At 35.3% G+C, this 15,790-nt stretch overlaps 1 protein-coding gene across 2 annotated transcripts in view; it reads right to left on the bottom strand.

Moving 5' to 3' along the window:
* Window positions 1-10,570: 10,570 nt before the first annotated feature.
* SYT10 (synaptotagmin 10) overlaps window positions 10,571-15,790 on the bottom strand; it is a gene marked incomplete at both ends in the record, with an annotated part of 32,514 nt that continues 27,294 nt past the window's right edge. For both annotated transcript variants that reach the window (XM_079547023.1, XM_079547022.1), the window contains 4 exons: window positions 10,571-10,642; window positions 11,745-11,874; window positions 13,256-13,427; window positions 14,345-14,465. In XM_079547023.1, coding sequence (XP_079403149.1) covers window positions 10,571-10,642; window positions 11,745-11,874; window positions 13,256-13,427; window positions 14,345-14,465 — 495 coding nt within the window. The remainder of the gene's footprint in view (window positions 10,643-11,744; window positions 11,875-13,255; window positions 13,428-14,344; window positions 14,466-15,790) is intronic.

Consider the following 15,790-nt stretch of genomic DNA (forward strand, 5'->3'; position numbering starts at 1 on the left):
TGCTGTATAAAACAGCAATAATAGAACTAAAAGAAAGATAGTTTTGAAAGTATATCACACTTCTTGTACACTAGAAATAGATTAGTAATGAATGGGTTTGGTAAACTTTTTATTAATGCAAAATGTACAAATGTTAAAATTTGTATTGTTGAAATTGCACCTTAAGAGGCTAAACTGAATCACTTTTTGTGCTATTTATTTCAATAAATACTAAAGCTACAGTAGATACTTCTGCTACTTTTTGGGTGTTTTTTTTTTTTTTTGAGATAGCTGAAAGAAGGGGATGGAGTATTCTATTTTAAAAAGGAAAAAAAAATCGCACACAGAAAATACTTCTTTTTTTTTCTTTTCCTCAGCATCTTTACATTTTGCTGCCACAGGTATTTTTGCTCAAAAGGCTTTTTAATTTTTTTTTTTTTTTTTTTTTTTTTGTGTCAATATTATTTTCAGTGCATGAGTAAATTGGTACTAAATTACCACTCTTTGCCCTGCTAAACTGTGAAGTCTTGTTTTAAGAAAAGGTTTATATTTAGCAACAGTACAGAATACAAGGCAAACGTTTTTAGAAGATGCCTTAGAATTATTTGAATGAAATCTCTTTCCTCAGCACGGACTTCTCATTATCCAGGTCTCTTTAGGACTGCTTGCTAATTTTATGGGTTCCCCAGCTTCTGGAGGGTTTGCAGAACCAGGTCCAAAATTTTAGAAGCTGATCCTCAGAGCCTCTTTGAAACCTAGCTTAGATATGTCCTACAGGTTTGTCTGCTACTGGCAAGTAGTTAAAGTGCAATAGTGCCAGACTTCCTTTCATAGTAACATGAAATCAGGTGTTCAGATTCAGTTGCTGGCTAAGATAACACTATATTTTGTAGTTAGTGATCTTGATTCTGTGGCCCAAATTTACCTCGGTAAAAGATAAAGCATGATTTAGTGGGCCCAGAAGTGGAAAGGCTGTATGTTTAAATAAATGTATTAAGTTTATGTGCTGTAAGGATAATTAAGATCATTAAGGAATGAAAGGAATAAATGTAGTGCAAAGTGTCCTTTTGAGAGTCTAATAAATCTTACTTTTTCATTTTCTGTGGTAGCCAAATCTCCAATTACATAAGGAAGAAAGACACACCCACTTAGCAAGAATAATTACAACTGGCAATTTTATGTATTGTCCAGCTAGGCAGTTCTCTCCCTCTTAACTATTATTATGCAATTAAGCCTCAGAAAAGCATGATGAGGGAGGTAATGGTCATGTATTGATCACTCTGACTTTCAGCAAGAGGCAACCACTCCCAGAGTGGAGAAATCACAATGCACCCAGTACTGTGTGACAATTTAGGACAAAGGAATAAGAATTCACTATTCAACTGAAAATGCATGAAAAGAAAAAAAAGGAGGAGACGAGATTTGTCTGGAATAATTGTGCAAGTATCCTATTCATGCATAAAGACCTGTGATATATTAACTGAGAAATCCACCATAAGTACAATTTTGGTTTTGTGAGTCATCAGGGAATTAGCACCTGCAACAGCCCAGTGGCTCTTCCACTATTGTGTGACATTAGTCTAGTCCTGACTCAAAACCAAAGTCAGTACCTTTTGTACCACAGTAGCATTTTCAAAGGTGTATTGGTTTTTAATTCAAGTATTGATTGTCTGAAGCTTTGAAAATGTGAACATCATATAAAATGATTTTTTGTCTTTCAGAAATTTTCCATTGAATGTCATGTGCCAAAGAACAGGAGGCCATTATAGAGAGGAATGTGTCTGAGCACACCTTGGTGATATCTCATTTTTTGTCTCATTAATGCTGCAAGAGATGGACCGGAAATGATGTGCTATGTGCCACTACCAGCAGCCTTTGCACTGTGACTCCTCTAGGATCAGAATCTGTGGGGTGGAGAGCTATTTTTATTTTAAGAACAGACCCAGAGTCTGTAACAAGGCTCCCACTACCCCTGTGAGCTCACAGGCTTTTGTATAAAAAAAAACTAGGGAAACTACATCAGAAATCTCTTTTTTCTTTTTCCTGTGTTTGCTGCATGCGTATTTTTGCCTATGGAAAATGCTCCCAATTCACCTCCTTTCTGAATTATCCACACTAACATCTTTCTTTTCTTTTCTTTTCTTTTCTTTTCTTTTCTTTTCTTTTCTTTTCTTTTCTTTTCTTTTCTTTTCTTTTCTTTTCTTTTCTTTTCTTTTCTTTTCTTTTCTTTTCTTTTCTTTTCTTTTCTTTTCTTTTCTTTTCTTTTCTTTTCTTTTCTTTTCTTTTCTTTTCTTTTCTTTTCTTTTCTTTTCTTTTCTTTTCTTTTCTTTTCTTTTCTTTTTTTCTTGAAAGCTCTTGACATGCTCAACAGGAATTTTCTGCTCCTCTCTTCTCTCAAATACAACCAAAGATCATCTTGTTCAGTACTCTTCACAGTCTCAAACCATAGCATGTTAAACAAACCAGTTCCACCCTGTATCTTTTTCTTCTTGGAGACTCTACTTCTATAGGCAGATCTGCTTCATAAAGCTGGCAAATAGCTGTTTACCAGCAACCCAAAATTTATCTGCAGAATATTCCAAAATGCAGATTCCTTTTTGGTGGTGGTGGTCATGTTAAATATCTAAAATGTCTGTTACACTGGCAAGCTTCTGTTAGAACTTCACCGATGTTAAGAATTGCAAATGATTACACAAGTAGGAATTTTGCACTTACAGAAGAAGCCTGTTTTATGCTGAGAAGTGTAGCCTTTCCTTTCAATACTAACAGATCTCCAACTATCTGGTCTGAAAACCATGCCACTTTTTTACAAAGGAAATCAACTCCAGGCACTTTCTAGAACTTAACTGATTTTTATTTTCAGTTTGATATTCCCACTCTTTTTTTTTTTCTTTTTTCTTTTTCTTCTTTTTTTTTTTCTCTTTTAAAACAAATATATATTTGTTTTACTTCAAGAATTTGAATTTCCAAAGCACAAGAAGATCCCAAACCATTTTTAAAAAGTAACCTCTCCAAAACATTTCTATGCTTGCATTTTGAGGAACAGTAAAATAGTATATACAGGGCAGGTTGCTGTCATTCTATTGCTGTGCTCTGTGTAATGAGTGAGTGGCAAATTTATGGGAGCTCTGAGGATGCCATGAAACAGCTGTATCCCCACACTTTCCTTTGTCTCCCTTCAGATATCTTTTTAAGTCAGGCTTCCTGACTTTACCTCTCCAAGGGAGAAGCAGTATTTCACAATTCTCCTTCAATTTTACTGGGCTCCGGGACACTGTCTCTATAGTAACTGTGCTAACCTGGACAGTCTGAATGGATTTGCAGCTTTTCTTTCAGAGAGGTAATAAATACTCCACTTAATTAAAAATGGAATGTTATTTAAATATTTAAGTACTCAATTTTTAATATTTCAAACAAAGGAATTTGAAAAGAATAGTCTATATGCTTATAGAGTGTAATCTAGCCAAATTTAACTTGAGCAATATCTTCCAACAGCCTGCTCAGACATAAATTTTGACTATTCTGAAACAGATCTCTTAATTTTTCCGATGTGTTCTTTTATTTGTTTGTTTGTTAATTTCTTCCTCTGCCTGCTTGAACTTCCACCATTTTATGTGAGTTGCATTTCCAGACTGAGTAGGGCATCAAATGAATCTCCCAGGCCATCACGACAGATATTAACTGTTTCAAAATCCCATTCTTCTAAGAAGCACCCCACTGACAAATATTCTCTGTCTTTTCTTCTCTTTTTTTTTTTTTTTTTTTCCTGAATCCTACCTGATAAACTCACTTATTTGGAAACCAATAGCCAAGCCAACATACTGTATTCATAAATTATTACAGAGAACTCCACTTTCATCGCAGCAGCTGTGGGATGTCCTGCAGACCCAGCTTCGAGAGCACAGTTATGAATTATGTATTAGAGAATCTTTACGTCTGCCCCTCTAGACAGTGCTTTGGGGTTCTGATAACCTATTTAACCTGTATTTATATTCGTTAGTTGTATTTTGCCAGTGTTGATACTGAGGGTCATCAACAGCGCTAATGTGGGTCACCAGCACAGGCTTAGGTCTACAGAGCACTCAAGGAAATGCTCTCTTCGATCAGTGAGGCACCAAAGCTTGTTGCTACTATCATCAAAACGAGTCGTCCTCGTGATGGTACAGTTTTAATTGATTTTTCATGTTTTGTAAATTTAACATGCTTTGAGATTTTCTGGAAGAATGAATCCCATTTTACAGAAGATTCGTTGTCTATTCTGGAGAAGAAAAATTTTACATGGCAATAGAAGAGGCATTCTCTTTGAGTCAGTAGAGAGGTTTCCCAGCAACAGTAACATTGTAGAGGTGCTATCAGATAAAATATAAAATCACAGACCTGAGCACTTGCTATCATCAAGCATCCCCTTGCACTTAGCACAAGATTGAAGGTGTTAGTTCCATTTTCCTGGCCAGATTCCCCTGTGATATTTAAATGCCACATACAGCTTCATCCTTTCTTAGAGTTCCAGCTCCTGGATTGCCAGTTTCCAGCCTGGACTACGGAAAAGTGAAATTGTGTTTGAGATATTTATTCATCTGGACTAGTAAACAAAAGACAATCTTGAAGTTAAGGTATTGTGATGCTCTGGACATCACAAATGGCTGTGATAAGTCCTCATTTAATTCCTATCCTTAAAGCTAGCTCTTCTTCATGCATCTCCCTTTTCTTGCTTGCTTAACTGTACATAAAGAAAGAATAGGTTATATGAATACTGGAATAATTATCAGTTTCCAAGGGAAGATTTTCGTTTTGGAGAGTTTGCAGTTGCACTGAATAACTGCATGTCTGCTGCCACATTTTCCTTTGTCTTTCTCAGCTCTTCAGTCTGCTCTCTGGCACAATCTGTTTTTTGACACCAGATAGCTCAGTTTAGACTGACAAGCCTCAGAAGCCATGTGAAAGCGAATTCTGAGCAGAGGCTTAAACTGAGTCTCAGCTGTGGTGTGAATGAGAGAGAACATTTTCTATCAAAACTTGCATCAATATTCTTGTCATACATACTGTATTTTATCTGCATTTTGGATGGTCTGACAGATATTATATGAACTTTGTCTAAAAGTTACCTCACTGTTTAATTAACACTTATGTCATATTTTAACACCTACAGATACTTCAAGCATATTCATTTGTAGAAATAAAGTCATATGAACTTCTCAGATCAAGGAATTGTGTCATTACAGCTGTGTCCAGTATGTATTATGGATTGAAATCCATTCTGATTAGGTGTGGGTGTTCTGTTTTGATAGAAGTGCTGAACAGTACCAATTTCACATTTTTGCAAGTGCAAATGCTTGTATGTGCAAATTAAGTTTTTGTGTTCTCTAGTAAAAGCTTTACAAATTTTGCAGGCACAATTAATGGATCTCTTAAAAATCTCTTAAAATTTTTTTTCTCAGCAGGAGAACTCTGTTACTGAGTTCTAAAATAGGTACCTTTATTTAAAACTCTTACATGCTTAAAATATAGTCAAATGGTTTCAGAAGTCAGTGTACAAATTTTGTGAGGCCACTAATCAAATTAACATGATGGTGTGCAAAAAAATCAGCACATATAAAAGTTTACTGGATGTAATCAGTTAATTGATTAAAAAGACATAGCAAAATAATCTAGTAATTAGAGCATCATGTATAATCTGTGCAACATCATGTTAAAATCTTTCAAAATGATTAAATAGAAGCCAGTAAAAACCCCTGAAAATTAGGTGAAATGGATGGATTGATTATGTGTTTTTTGGAAAATTAGTTCTCCTACTATTGCTCAAAAAATGCATCAATAGAAAGAAGATCAGAAATAATTGTTTTTTCTGTTTGAAAAAAATAGCCTAATGAAAAAACTTTGTGCTTGCTCAAAATAATGAAGAAGGTTGTGATTCTTTAAAGAAAAAGTTTTGTTACTTAAAAATGGTGAGTGAAAACATTTCCATATACCGAAAAAGAAATGTTCCAGGGGAAGTTTTGTATTGACATACTAAATTTTGTTTTCTTATTGGTCCTGGCCACTTTCTTTGTACATGTCCCTGAGACATGTATATTGCCCTCAGTGCTTCCTAGAAGCCAAAAACCAGCCAGTGTTACTGATTCCATAACCTCTGGCAATCATAAAGAACTGTGGAGGAGGAAAGTTCTTTGACAGCTCTTCATAGAAAGACAATGAGAAATATAGTGATCCTACACCTTTTGGTCAGGACCCCACAGGTTTCATATTACTGCATTTTAAGTCCAGGAATCATCTTTAGGCAATGCAGATAAAATTAAGGGTCAAGAATCTACTGCTTGAACATATACAAGCCAGTCTATATTGAAGCCCAAGATAGAAAGACTGATAATAGGAAAACAGTCAGTTAGTGCTAAGTGTGTGATGGTAAAAGTTTCATTGTCAGATGGATACTATGCAGCCAACCAAAGTTGAGAACATAGAGCGTAGTCTATCCTATGCTACTGTCTGCAGTGCCAGTGGAACTCTAAATCTACCTGTGTTCTATGGTCCTAGTTAACATTTTGCGTAGACCTAATAATAATTTTATGGTTGCTCAGAGCAAATCTAATGGTCCCTGAAAACTTATTTAATATTAGGAAGGGAAGCAATTGTTTGAAAACAGTATTTACCCAAAAGACTAGAATGACTCATTAGATACATTTGTATGTGGGCTTTTTTTCACTTTACAGTGCATTATTGAAAATAAATATAAAATTCAACAGCTCTCCTGAAACCACTTAATCCATCATATACTTTCTCTGTACAGTTCTGTGGTTTACTGTTGTGAAAGCACAAAAAAAAGCTCTGCAGAGCAAAATACAATTCTTATTAACTACAGTTACTGTTTCCAGTAAAACATATTGATAAAAATATCGCAGGCTTTTGAGTTAGCCTCAGGATTATGAGTTTTTCAAACTCTTTTAAAATTACTCCTATATATTTTACACCAACCATTTGCTGAATTTGATTTCTCTCAAATCAGACTAATGTTTGTGATATAGCAGAAATGTGAAGAAGTAAAAAATGTATATTCAGTACAGGAGTAGGAAGTTTACAACACTTTTGCAAATTAAACCCTTTTATATCTCCTAATAAAGAGTTAGGTAAAGCAATATATTAATTGACTAACTGTTCTAAGCTTTTATTAAGAGGATACTTCTATGAGTGCACTCAGAATAACTTGTGCACTGGGCTCTAAAGCCAATGGGCTGGTTCTGCTAAATATATACTCTACCTTGAGATAACTAAGAAAGCAGTAAAAAAAAAAAAAGTAAAGTTATAATATTTTGCATTATTTATATTTATCACAGATGAGCAACTAATTAATCAGGGGATCATTTTTGAAATTAGATATTTTGATAATTTTGCAACCTGATTTTTCATAGATGCAGAGCATCCATAAATCTAGTATAGACACAGTAGTCATACAGCATTGTTATTAGCCATTAGAAAACAAAACAATAAGACAACAACAACAAAGCAATAAAAAACTCTCTGAACCACCCTGTCCCCCCCCAAAAAAAAGCAAGCACCCAAAAGCAAGCAAACAAACAAGCAAAAAAGAACAGGGAAAAAAATGAGCAATTATTCCTTTGGTGTTTGACAATAATTTAAATTTAAGGAAATGAAAATTGAAATATCTAACTTCTCAGAATGAAACATACAGGATACTCATAGATAACAATGAAATACTTAAAAAGATGTTGCTCATTGCTGAACACTTATGCTACATTTCATTGTGAAATTGTTAGCTTTTTGGATATTAGGTGCAAGAAAGTGCAAAGAATATTTAGTCAACTGTTACAGTACCACATTACAAAAAGTATTTTCTAGGCCACAAAGGCCATAGCTGATATAATTTGTATTAAGATAAATGTATACACAAAATAGCTTTTCAATCTCCATATACATACCTACGTATCTATATCAGCATCACAAAACCACTGGGAAAATGATCTAGGCCATAAATCTTGTATTTTAAATATTAGACATCTAGAGAGAATAGAGAAATGAAATTCTGCAAGGTAGCTCTGTATGTATGGTGATGAAAATACAATCTTGAACAGGAAGGATCAGTATTTAGCAACCAAACCTCCCCGGGAAATGCATTTCTCTCTAGAGGACGTGGATAGCAACTTTGAACAGCTGTTTGAAACTTTGAAAAAACTTCAGTTGGAGCCATTATTGTCAGTGCTTTTAATAATAAATAAGGAATACCTGAAAGCTCTATTTGTTTATTTGGCTTTCTTTTTTACGTGTATGAAATCATTTTGAATTACTCCTTTTTGTTGCCTTAAAAAAATAAATCTAAAATGTTAAGAACACCCTTCTCAGCATCTCCGGAGCAGTCAAAATGTTTCAAGGCATAACTGACTGTTGTAGGGATCAGTTAAAGGAATGGAGGTAGCCGGATCTTTATTAATTCATTTTGTGTCAATCAGGCCAAACTAACCAACGCCACGGTGCTCTTTGCTCCAAAGACCCTTTTCCCTTCATAATCAGATTAATTTCCACAAATTTTTCCATTCTCATAAAAAAATCTTTCATTTTTCTCATGTATGACAATTCCATAAAAATGCTGATTTGCAAAAATACTATCCTCACATGTATCTCTAAATCTTACAAAGAAAATATCACTACTCCAACATTTTTCTAGTTGCAGTTCAGCTTTCAAAATCTAAGGTCCAACTAAGCAATCGTTTCTATGCTCTTGATAATAAATAAGCAAATAAGTAAATAAATAAATAAATATATAAGTAGACTGAAGTTAGAATGTTAAAAAAAGTTAAATCTACAAATTAATATTCAGTTCTCTTCAAGTTTTTATGTCAGCTCACTCAGCTGATGACTTCTTGTAGTTTCTCTCCGTGTGTATTCCAATAAATGAATTGCATTGTTTATGAAATTATTACATTTCAATTACTTTTTCCACATATTTATACAAAGCACAACTCAAATTCATTTTGGACATCTAATTTGAGGTAACAAGTGAGGGACCAGAGACACGAGCTATGTATTCAGTTAAAAGTACTTCAAACAAGTCTCACACTGTCATACTAAATCAAGAAACATGAAGAAGTTTTTTGTAACCACAGCTTTTGTTTATGTTTTTGAATGCCTAAAATTCATACAGTAGTTTATGTTACATCCGAGCATATATTCACACCTACAGTTTGGCCTGATTAAAGACTGAATATGGGATGCAAAATGCACACAGCAAACAGGCTCTACTGAAGTGCTAGATACATCGGCTTGGGAGACCCTTACATTTCTGTGGCGCTACAGCGACCTCCACAGAAGTCCACAAAGACACATTTACTGTCCATAATGACAAACCCACATCTGTTGTTCAGTGTCACGCAGAGATAGTGACACTGAAGAAAAACTGCTATCAAATACAGCTGCTGGCCTCGGTGCACATGGTAGCTATGCCAGACAGTTTAATGAGTTCCTGTAGGTGCAGCAGGCATCCTGATTGCTGGAATATTATAACTGCATAGATCCAGTCACGGGACCTCTTCCATAAAGGCTGAACTAAAACCCAGTGAAGCCTGTAGGGTCCTACTCAGCCAATGTGGCTTCAGAGGATATTTGATCAGTGTTTCCACCTTGTTCAAAGAAAGAACTTCAAATAGTCAAAATGTGACATTCCTGTTGTTTTCTTTTTCTTTTCCTTTTCCTTTTCCTTTTTCTTTTTCTTTTTCTTTTTCTTTTTCTTTTTCTTTTTCTTTTTCTTTTTCTTTTTCTTTTTCTTTTTCTTTTTCTTTTTCTTTTTCTTTTTCTTTTTCTTTTTCTTTTTCTTTTTTTTTCTTTTTTTTCTTTTTCTTTTTCTTTTTCTTTTTCTTTTTCTTTTTCTTTTTCTTTTTCTTTTTCTTTTTCTTTTTCTTTTTCTTTTTCTTTTTCTTTTTCTTTTTCTTTTTCTTTTTCTTTTTTTCTTTTCTTTTCCTTTTCCTTTTCCTTTTTCTTTTCCTTTTTCTTTTCCTTTTTCTTTTTCTTTTCCTTTTTCTTTTTCCTCTTTTTCTTCTTTTTCTTCTTCTCCTGCTTCTTCTGCTTCTTATTATTTCTTTGTTTCTATCTCCTTCTCTATTTCTCTCTCACTTCCTTTCTTTCTTTATTTCTTTCTTTTTCATGCAGTGTTCAGCTTGAAGTGTTATCTTGAGAAGCCATATAAAATTTAGTTCAATTTAGATGAGATTTACAAGAGCCATATATGACTATTTGCTCTCTCTCAGAAGAATTAAGCATCCAAATCTGCAGTGGTTTTGAATTGCTTTAGGGAGTGTTCTTTTCAATTTCTATATCTATTCAAATATATTGGATCTGATACTGGGTATGTACCAGAGAGAAAACAGGTGAGTGAATTTTCTGAGAAAGGATTATATTTGGCTCAAGTCAACTTCATTCATACGGTAAGAAATTATTATAAACTGTAATATAGGACTTAGAATAGGAAAAAATGCATTTTAATACAAAAATATGGATGCAGTTCATCTGTGGAATCCAAACCTGTTTATGTAGATGTGAGTTACATGGGAGCACTGGATACTGAACCTGATGAATCCGCTCTTGTTCCCTAGGGTGTAAGTGGTGGTTTTGGTGATGAACAAGATCCCTGGCTATCAAAACTGGTTGCTCGGCCAGGTAACTGCAAGAAAAACATTAATTTTACAAATGTCAGTAATCTAGCTGTGACTGATACTCATTTCAGAGGATGAAGGAATCCCTCAAAGAAGAACCTGAGTCACAACCAGACCCTTTCCGGGTCAAAGTCTTCATCAGAACTAACAATGGAAAGAAGTTTCCTGGAGACCTAAAAATTCCTCTGACTCCTTCACAGGAATGAAAGGCAGGTACCAGGGTAGGTACCTCCTTCACCAAACATATATAATTCAGAGAAAGCATCTCAAAAGAGGCTTCAGTTTTGCATTGACTCAGTTTCCCCATCCTCATACTCTTCAAATATTCTACTGAAGGCTTGATGTTTTTTCTATCACTGGAGATACTGTGCATCAAAGCAATACACAGTAGGGAAGCCAAATGTCTTGTGCTGCCTAAAACAGCAAATAATTTTTCTATGGAGAGTAATCCGGAGGAGGTTACCATGGTGCACCCTCTGTGTCCTAAAGCAGGGCCTGCTGCTGTTGAGTATTCAATATGAATCTTTTCAAACTCAAAGCTGATTAGCATTTTGTACATAGAAAACCAATAAGATATGGCCACACCAGGTTGAAGATGGAGTCCAAGCCTGGGGAGCTGTAGATACAACCATCAATTCATATGAATAATCTTCCAATAAAAGTCTACTTGAGTAAATCTAGAGGTAGTTGCTATTTTTCCTTTTTTGCCTCTGCTTCACATAATTAGCCAGTTTCAGATTACTGTTTTAGCATCGTAACTGTTAATGCTGAAGATTTTTTAATAGAAAAAGATTGCTTTTGAACTGCTTACAAATGGTCTCTTAAAAATGGATGTAAGATCAAAATCTAAGGAATTTTAAAGGTTTTAATGTTACAGTGCTGTAACATGCGGTATCCTCATGAAAATGTTTGAAATGGCAGATATAATAAGCAATAAGCCTAAGCAACTAGACATAGGTTGTGCAGAGGGTATTATAGCAGTGTGATAGATGGGAAGCTGCAACAATGATGTGCTGATCTTCATGATTCATAGAAGCACCTAAATGGGAGAGAGAAAATTACCCTAAACATGCAATACACTCCGGAGGAGAAAATTGTGCTACTTCTTACCTCTACCAAAGGATGCCAGTGAGTAATTGGTTTACGTGGGTAAGCCAACATTTCATTCCAGTGATCTCTTCCAAGCCCTTCAGCATCTATTCCTGTCCGGCATACTCCAATGACCTCATTGTGCCCTACGCTGAGAATTGTAAAGAAAGATAATTATTTTTGAATGCAGTTTTAATAACATTTGATGTATAATTCAGGTTACTAGTTTCATGCAACATAGAATATATGTCCAAGATTTTCCTGGTATTTATTACAGATATTAGTTTTAGTGGATTTGTGGCAATAAGAAATTCTGTAATACCATCCAAAACCTTCAGCCACTCCCAGACTATTTCTAGGAGCTATAAAAACAGTGATGAAGACTTAACCTTTGCCATTACAATTTTACAGACCAAAACACTCAAGGAGAGTACGCTCAAGTTTTATTGTACGGGAAGGTGATGGAAGATGCCAGAGAATAAATTCTTGCTCCAGATGTTTCAGATGTAATTCACACTACATATCCTAGATCTAATTAATATCATTGTAATTTCTGCTAAAAATGTGAAAGACAAGGTGTTACAGCAGTGAAGGGTTTACCTTAGTATTTCAGAATTCCCAGCAGTGTCATAGACTTGCTGAGGGAACCCAGAAAGTCCTTTTCTTTACCTCCCTACAAGTACCTGAGACTAACATTTCCTACTTTCCATTTAGTCAACGTTTTGAAGGGAGCAGCTGGAGAGTACTGGAGGAGCACAAGTTGCTCTACATTTCTCCCCCCAATGGTGTTGCAGTGTCCCGTTCACATCTGAACCTCTTCCTAACAGAATTTATAGAAGCAGAATCAAATCTGATGGTGAGCAAAGATAATCTGACGTTTTGTATAAGTAAGCTGGACTTTCACTGTTTATTTGCCCTGCAATCTCAAGAGCTCATTATTAATAGCCCTGGAAGGAAGCAGACTTGGATCAGACACAGTACTGTCAGTCACAGTCTAGTTTACTTTGCAATATTTGAGCTGCTTTGAGTAGGAGTCTCCTCAATTCTCAGTAAGGATACAGATTAGCTGAAGCTAAGATATGTAATCAGTGAGGGATGAACTGAAGAATTCATCCAAACAATTAATTGTGGCTTAATTCAATGAGGCAATTAGGTACCTAACTCTTTCTTAGGCATCTAAACTTCCATTGATTTTAGATACCTGGCATTTAAATAGAAACTGGAGGCACACTTTAAACCAGGAGCCACAACTGACAAACTTTTACATTGTATAGCATCTAGACGGGGACAGAAATGCATGTCACTGCTAGAGGCAGGTAAGGAGTTCTATCCAAGCTTCTTCCTTACCACAGACATCATGGACTGAGTTCTAAAAGTAGTGGAAGCTTAAAACCTCTTCAGGAAAGGCACAAATACTTTATTTTTTGTGACACTGACTTACTCGAAAGTTCAGGGAGGTAGAAATCAGTTGCTTGCAATGATCAGATAATGTCTAACTGAAGATTAATGTTTGGAGAGAAAACATTGCTTACCGATCGTAATCCATCACTGCAATTGAGAGGCTGACCTGGTCCACATTCTCTGGAGGGATATCAAAGATGATGGCCTCGTTATAAACGGGATTGAGTGTATTCTTCTTTGTGGTTGTTTTCCGCTTTTTCAGTCTTCGACCCTCACACATCAGTGACACTTTGACATATGGATCTAAGTAACAGACAATAAGTTGTATGCACTTGGACTCAAAGCCATTCATACATGTAGCATGTATACAATATTTCTGTAGGTATGTCATACTTATAAGACATAAAATGCAATATCTTCAGTGACCTTGGGAATCCATGCTTCCAATGCGCTGTCAATGCAATGGAAAGGTATAAACTTTCTGAATGGTTGTGCCAAACACCACACCAAAGATAGCAGATATGAAGGCTGCCCCAAAAGTAATTTCTCCTATTTTATTATGTTGGGCCTTGATGTCAGAGACAGACGTTGGTGGTATGGCAGCAGAGATTGAACCTTCCTGACAATATCCTACTACATTTTGTTGCTGTGTAACAGATAGCAGCAGAGGGGAAGGCTGACAAAATGGCATCTGACATGGAAGTGTGTAACAAACAACAGTGCTTTACTGTGAATTCCATGCAGAAAGAAAACACACCCATTGAAATACATCAGTACTTGCTGAACATTTATGAAGACCAAACATCAGATGTGAGAACAGCGAGGAGGCAGGAGGTGCATTTCAGCAGTGATGCTGTTATAGCAGCTATGAAATTGTGGGTGACTTCTGCTGGTGCAGACATTTATAAGCATGGAATGGAGGCTCTTTATCATTGTTGACAAAAATGCGCAGCTAATGGTGGAGACTATATTGAAAAATAGCATTTTGTAACTGAGAATTTGCTCTATCAAATAGTGTTATTGTGATCTTTGTAGCTGTTGTAGTTTCCATGGAAATAAATAGGAGGCCGTACTCTCAGTGTGACATACATAGGTGCTATACTCATTCTGATGCTACTTCCATTCAGAACCATGCTAAACATGCAGTAAAAGAAGAGGTTGTTTTTTGTCTCTTTTCTGAGTAAGCTCTGCTATGGTGCTTAAAAAAGAAGTAGATTCACCTGATGCACCAGTTATATCCATTGCTTTGAGATTTCTGCATTTGATGACTGTTAATGTCATTCTCCCCGCAGTAGGCAAATAACAAAGGGAAAACATGATCTCACCCAAATCTATGCTTTCCTGGAAGAGAAAAGCAATTATTAGAAATCTAATCACACTGCCAACAATTCAGTTCATACCATGCTGAAATTCAGAAATATTTTTACCATGAAGAGAAACATCTTTTGATATGAATGAAGAGAACCAGAAAACAAGAATATTTGGAGCATACAGAAAGAGTACCAATAGGATAATTTAATGACAGGATCTAGAGTTACTAAATGGAGAATTTAAATCAAAAGCATAGCCAAATTTTTCTGGAATTCATGGCATTCATGTTGAATTCACAGTTAGAAAAGGTGCTGAATGTAGAATTTCACACTTTTCTTTTGGAAAAAACTCAGATTGCATTATACCCAGTATAAAGAAATCAAGTGGGATATTTAGATCACTTAGATTTCCTTGCATTTTAGCCACTGAAATGAATGCAGCAGTTTTATTCATTCACATATGTAGGTATCTGAAAGGTTCATCCTGTCTGAGAGCTTCAAAAAAATGAATGTGCTTCTAAACATTACTAGATTACACTTATTGATTTTACTCTGTTTAGTGGATGACTTTGTTTCAGAAGATAAAGCAAAGGAGTAGCATCTCAAACTTTCCTGCCTCAAGGACAACTTCCAGGAGGATCTTACACTAGGACAGATAGAAAAGAAAGGATCTTGATGATACTCATGGAGAAATAGTATCTATGCTGTGACAGTGTGTTGTAAATTAAAAAAAAAAATGCTATATAGTTCAGATACAACAACATCTGATGAATGGGATCTAAGGAAGAGAGTTTTTTTTTGGTTTTTTTTTCCTTAATTATACACAAGAACATATAATTTCTTAATATCATGCAAGTTTAGCTCTTCAGATATTAGTTATATCCTGAATTATTCCTCTTCTTTTAAGATAGTAAATAACTTCCTACTCCTCCTCCTCAAACAAGCAAACATAATTAACCCTACTACAACACGCTAAGAACAAGTCAGGATTTTTAAATAATAGCTTGTAAAGATCTTGTAAGGCTGTCAGCTCAGTAAGGCAGCAATTCTCAAGCATGCTCGTATGATCTTGAAGGATTATTTTTAACTTCACTAAAATGCTTATTTTTAATTCACAGCTTTAGTATTTTATCTGTCAGACCAGCAACTACCCTGAGATTACAAATTTGAGTTGAGCTGGATTTATGTTGCAGCTGATCTAACATCAGAAGGTGAGCATGATATATTTTTAAATGATGCATGGTGAAATAATTGCTGCTGGGTAGATGACAAACATGTTGCTTATAGCTGTGAGTCACAGTGAGGATTTTTCACATTGTTCAGCTATATATATGAAGTCTTACTAGCTTCCCTTGG

The sequence above is a fragment of the Tetrao urogallus genome (genome assembly GCF_951394365.1).
Source record: "Tetrao urogallus genome assembly, chromosome: 1".
NCBI lineage: Eukaryota > Metazoa > Chordata > Aves > Galliformes > Phasianidae > Tetrao > Tetrao urogallus.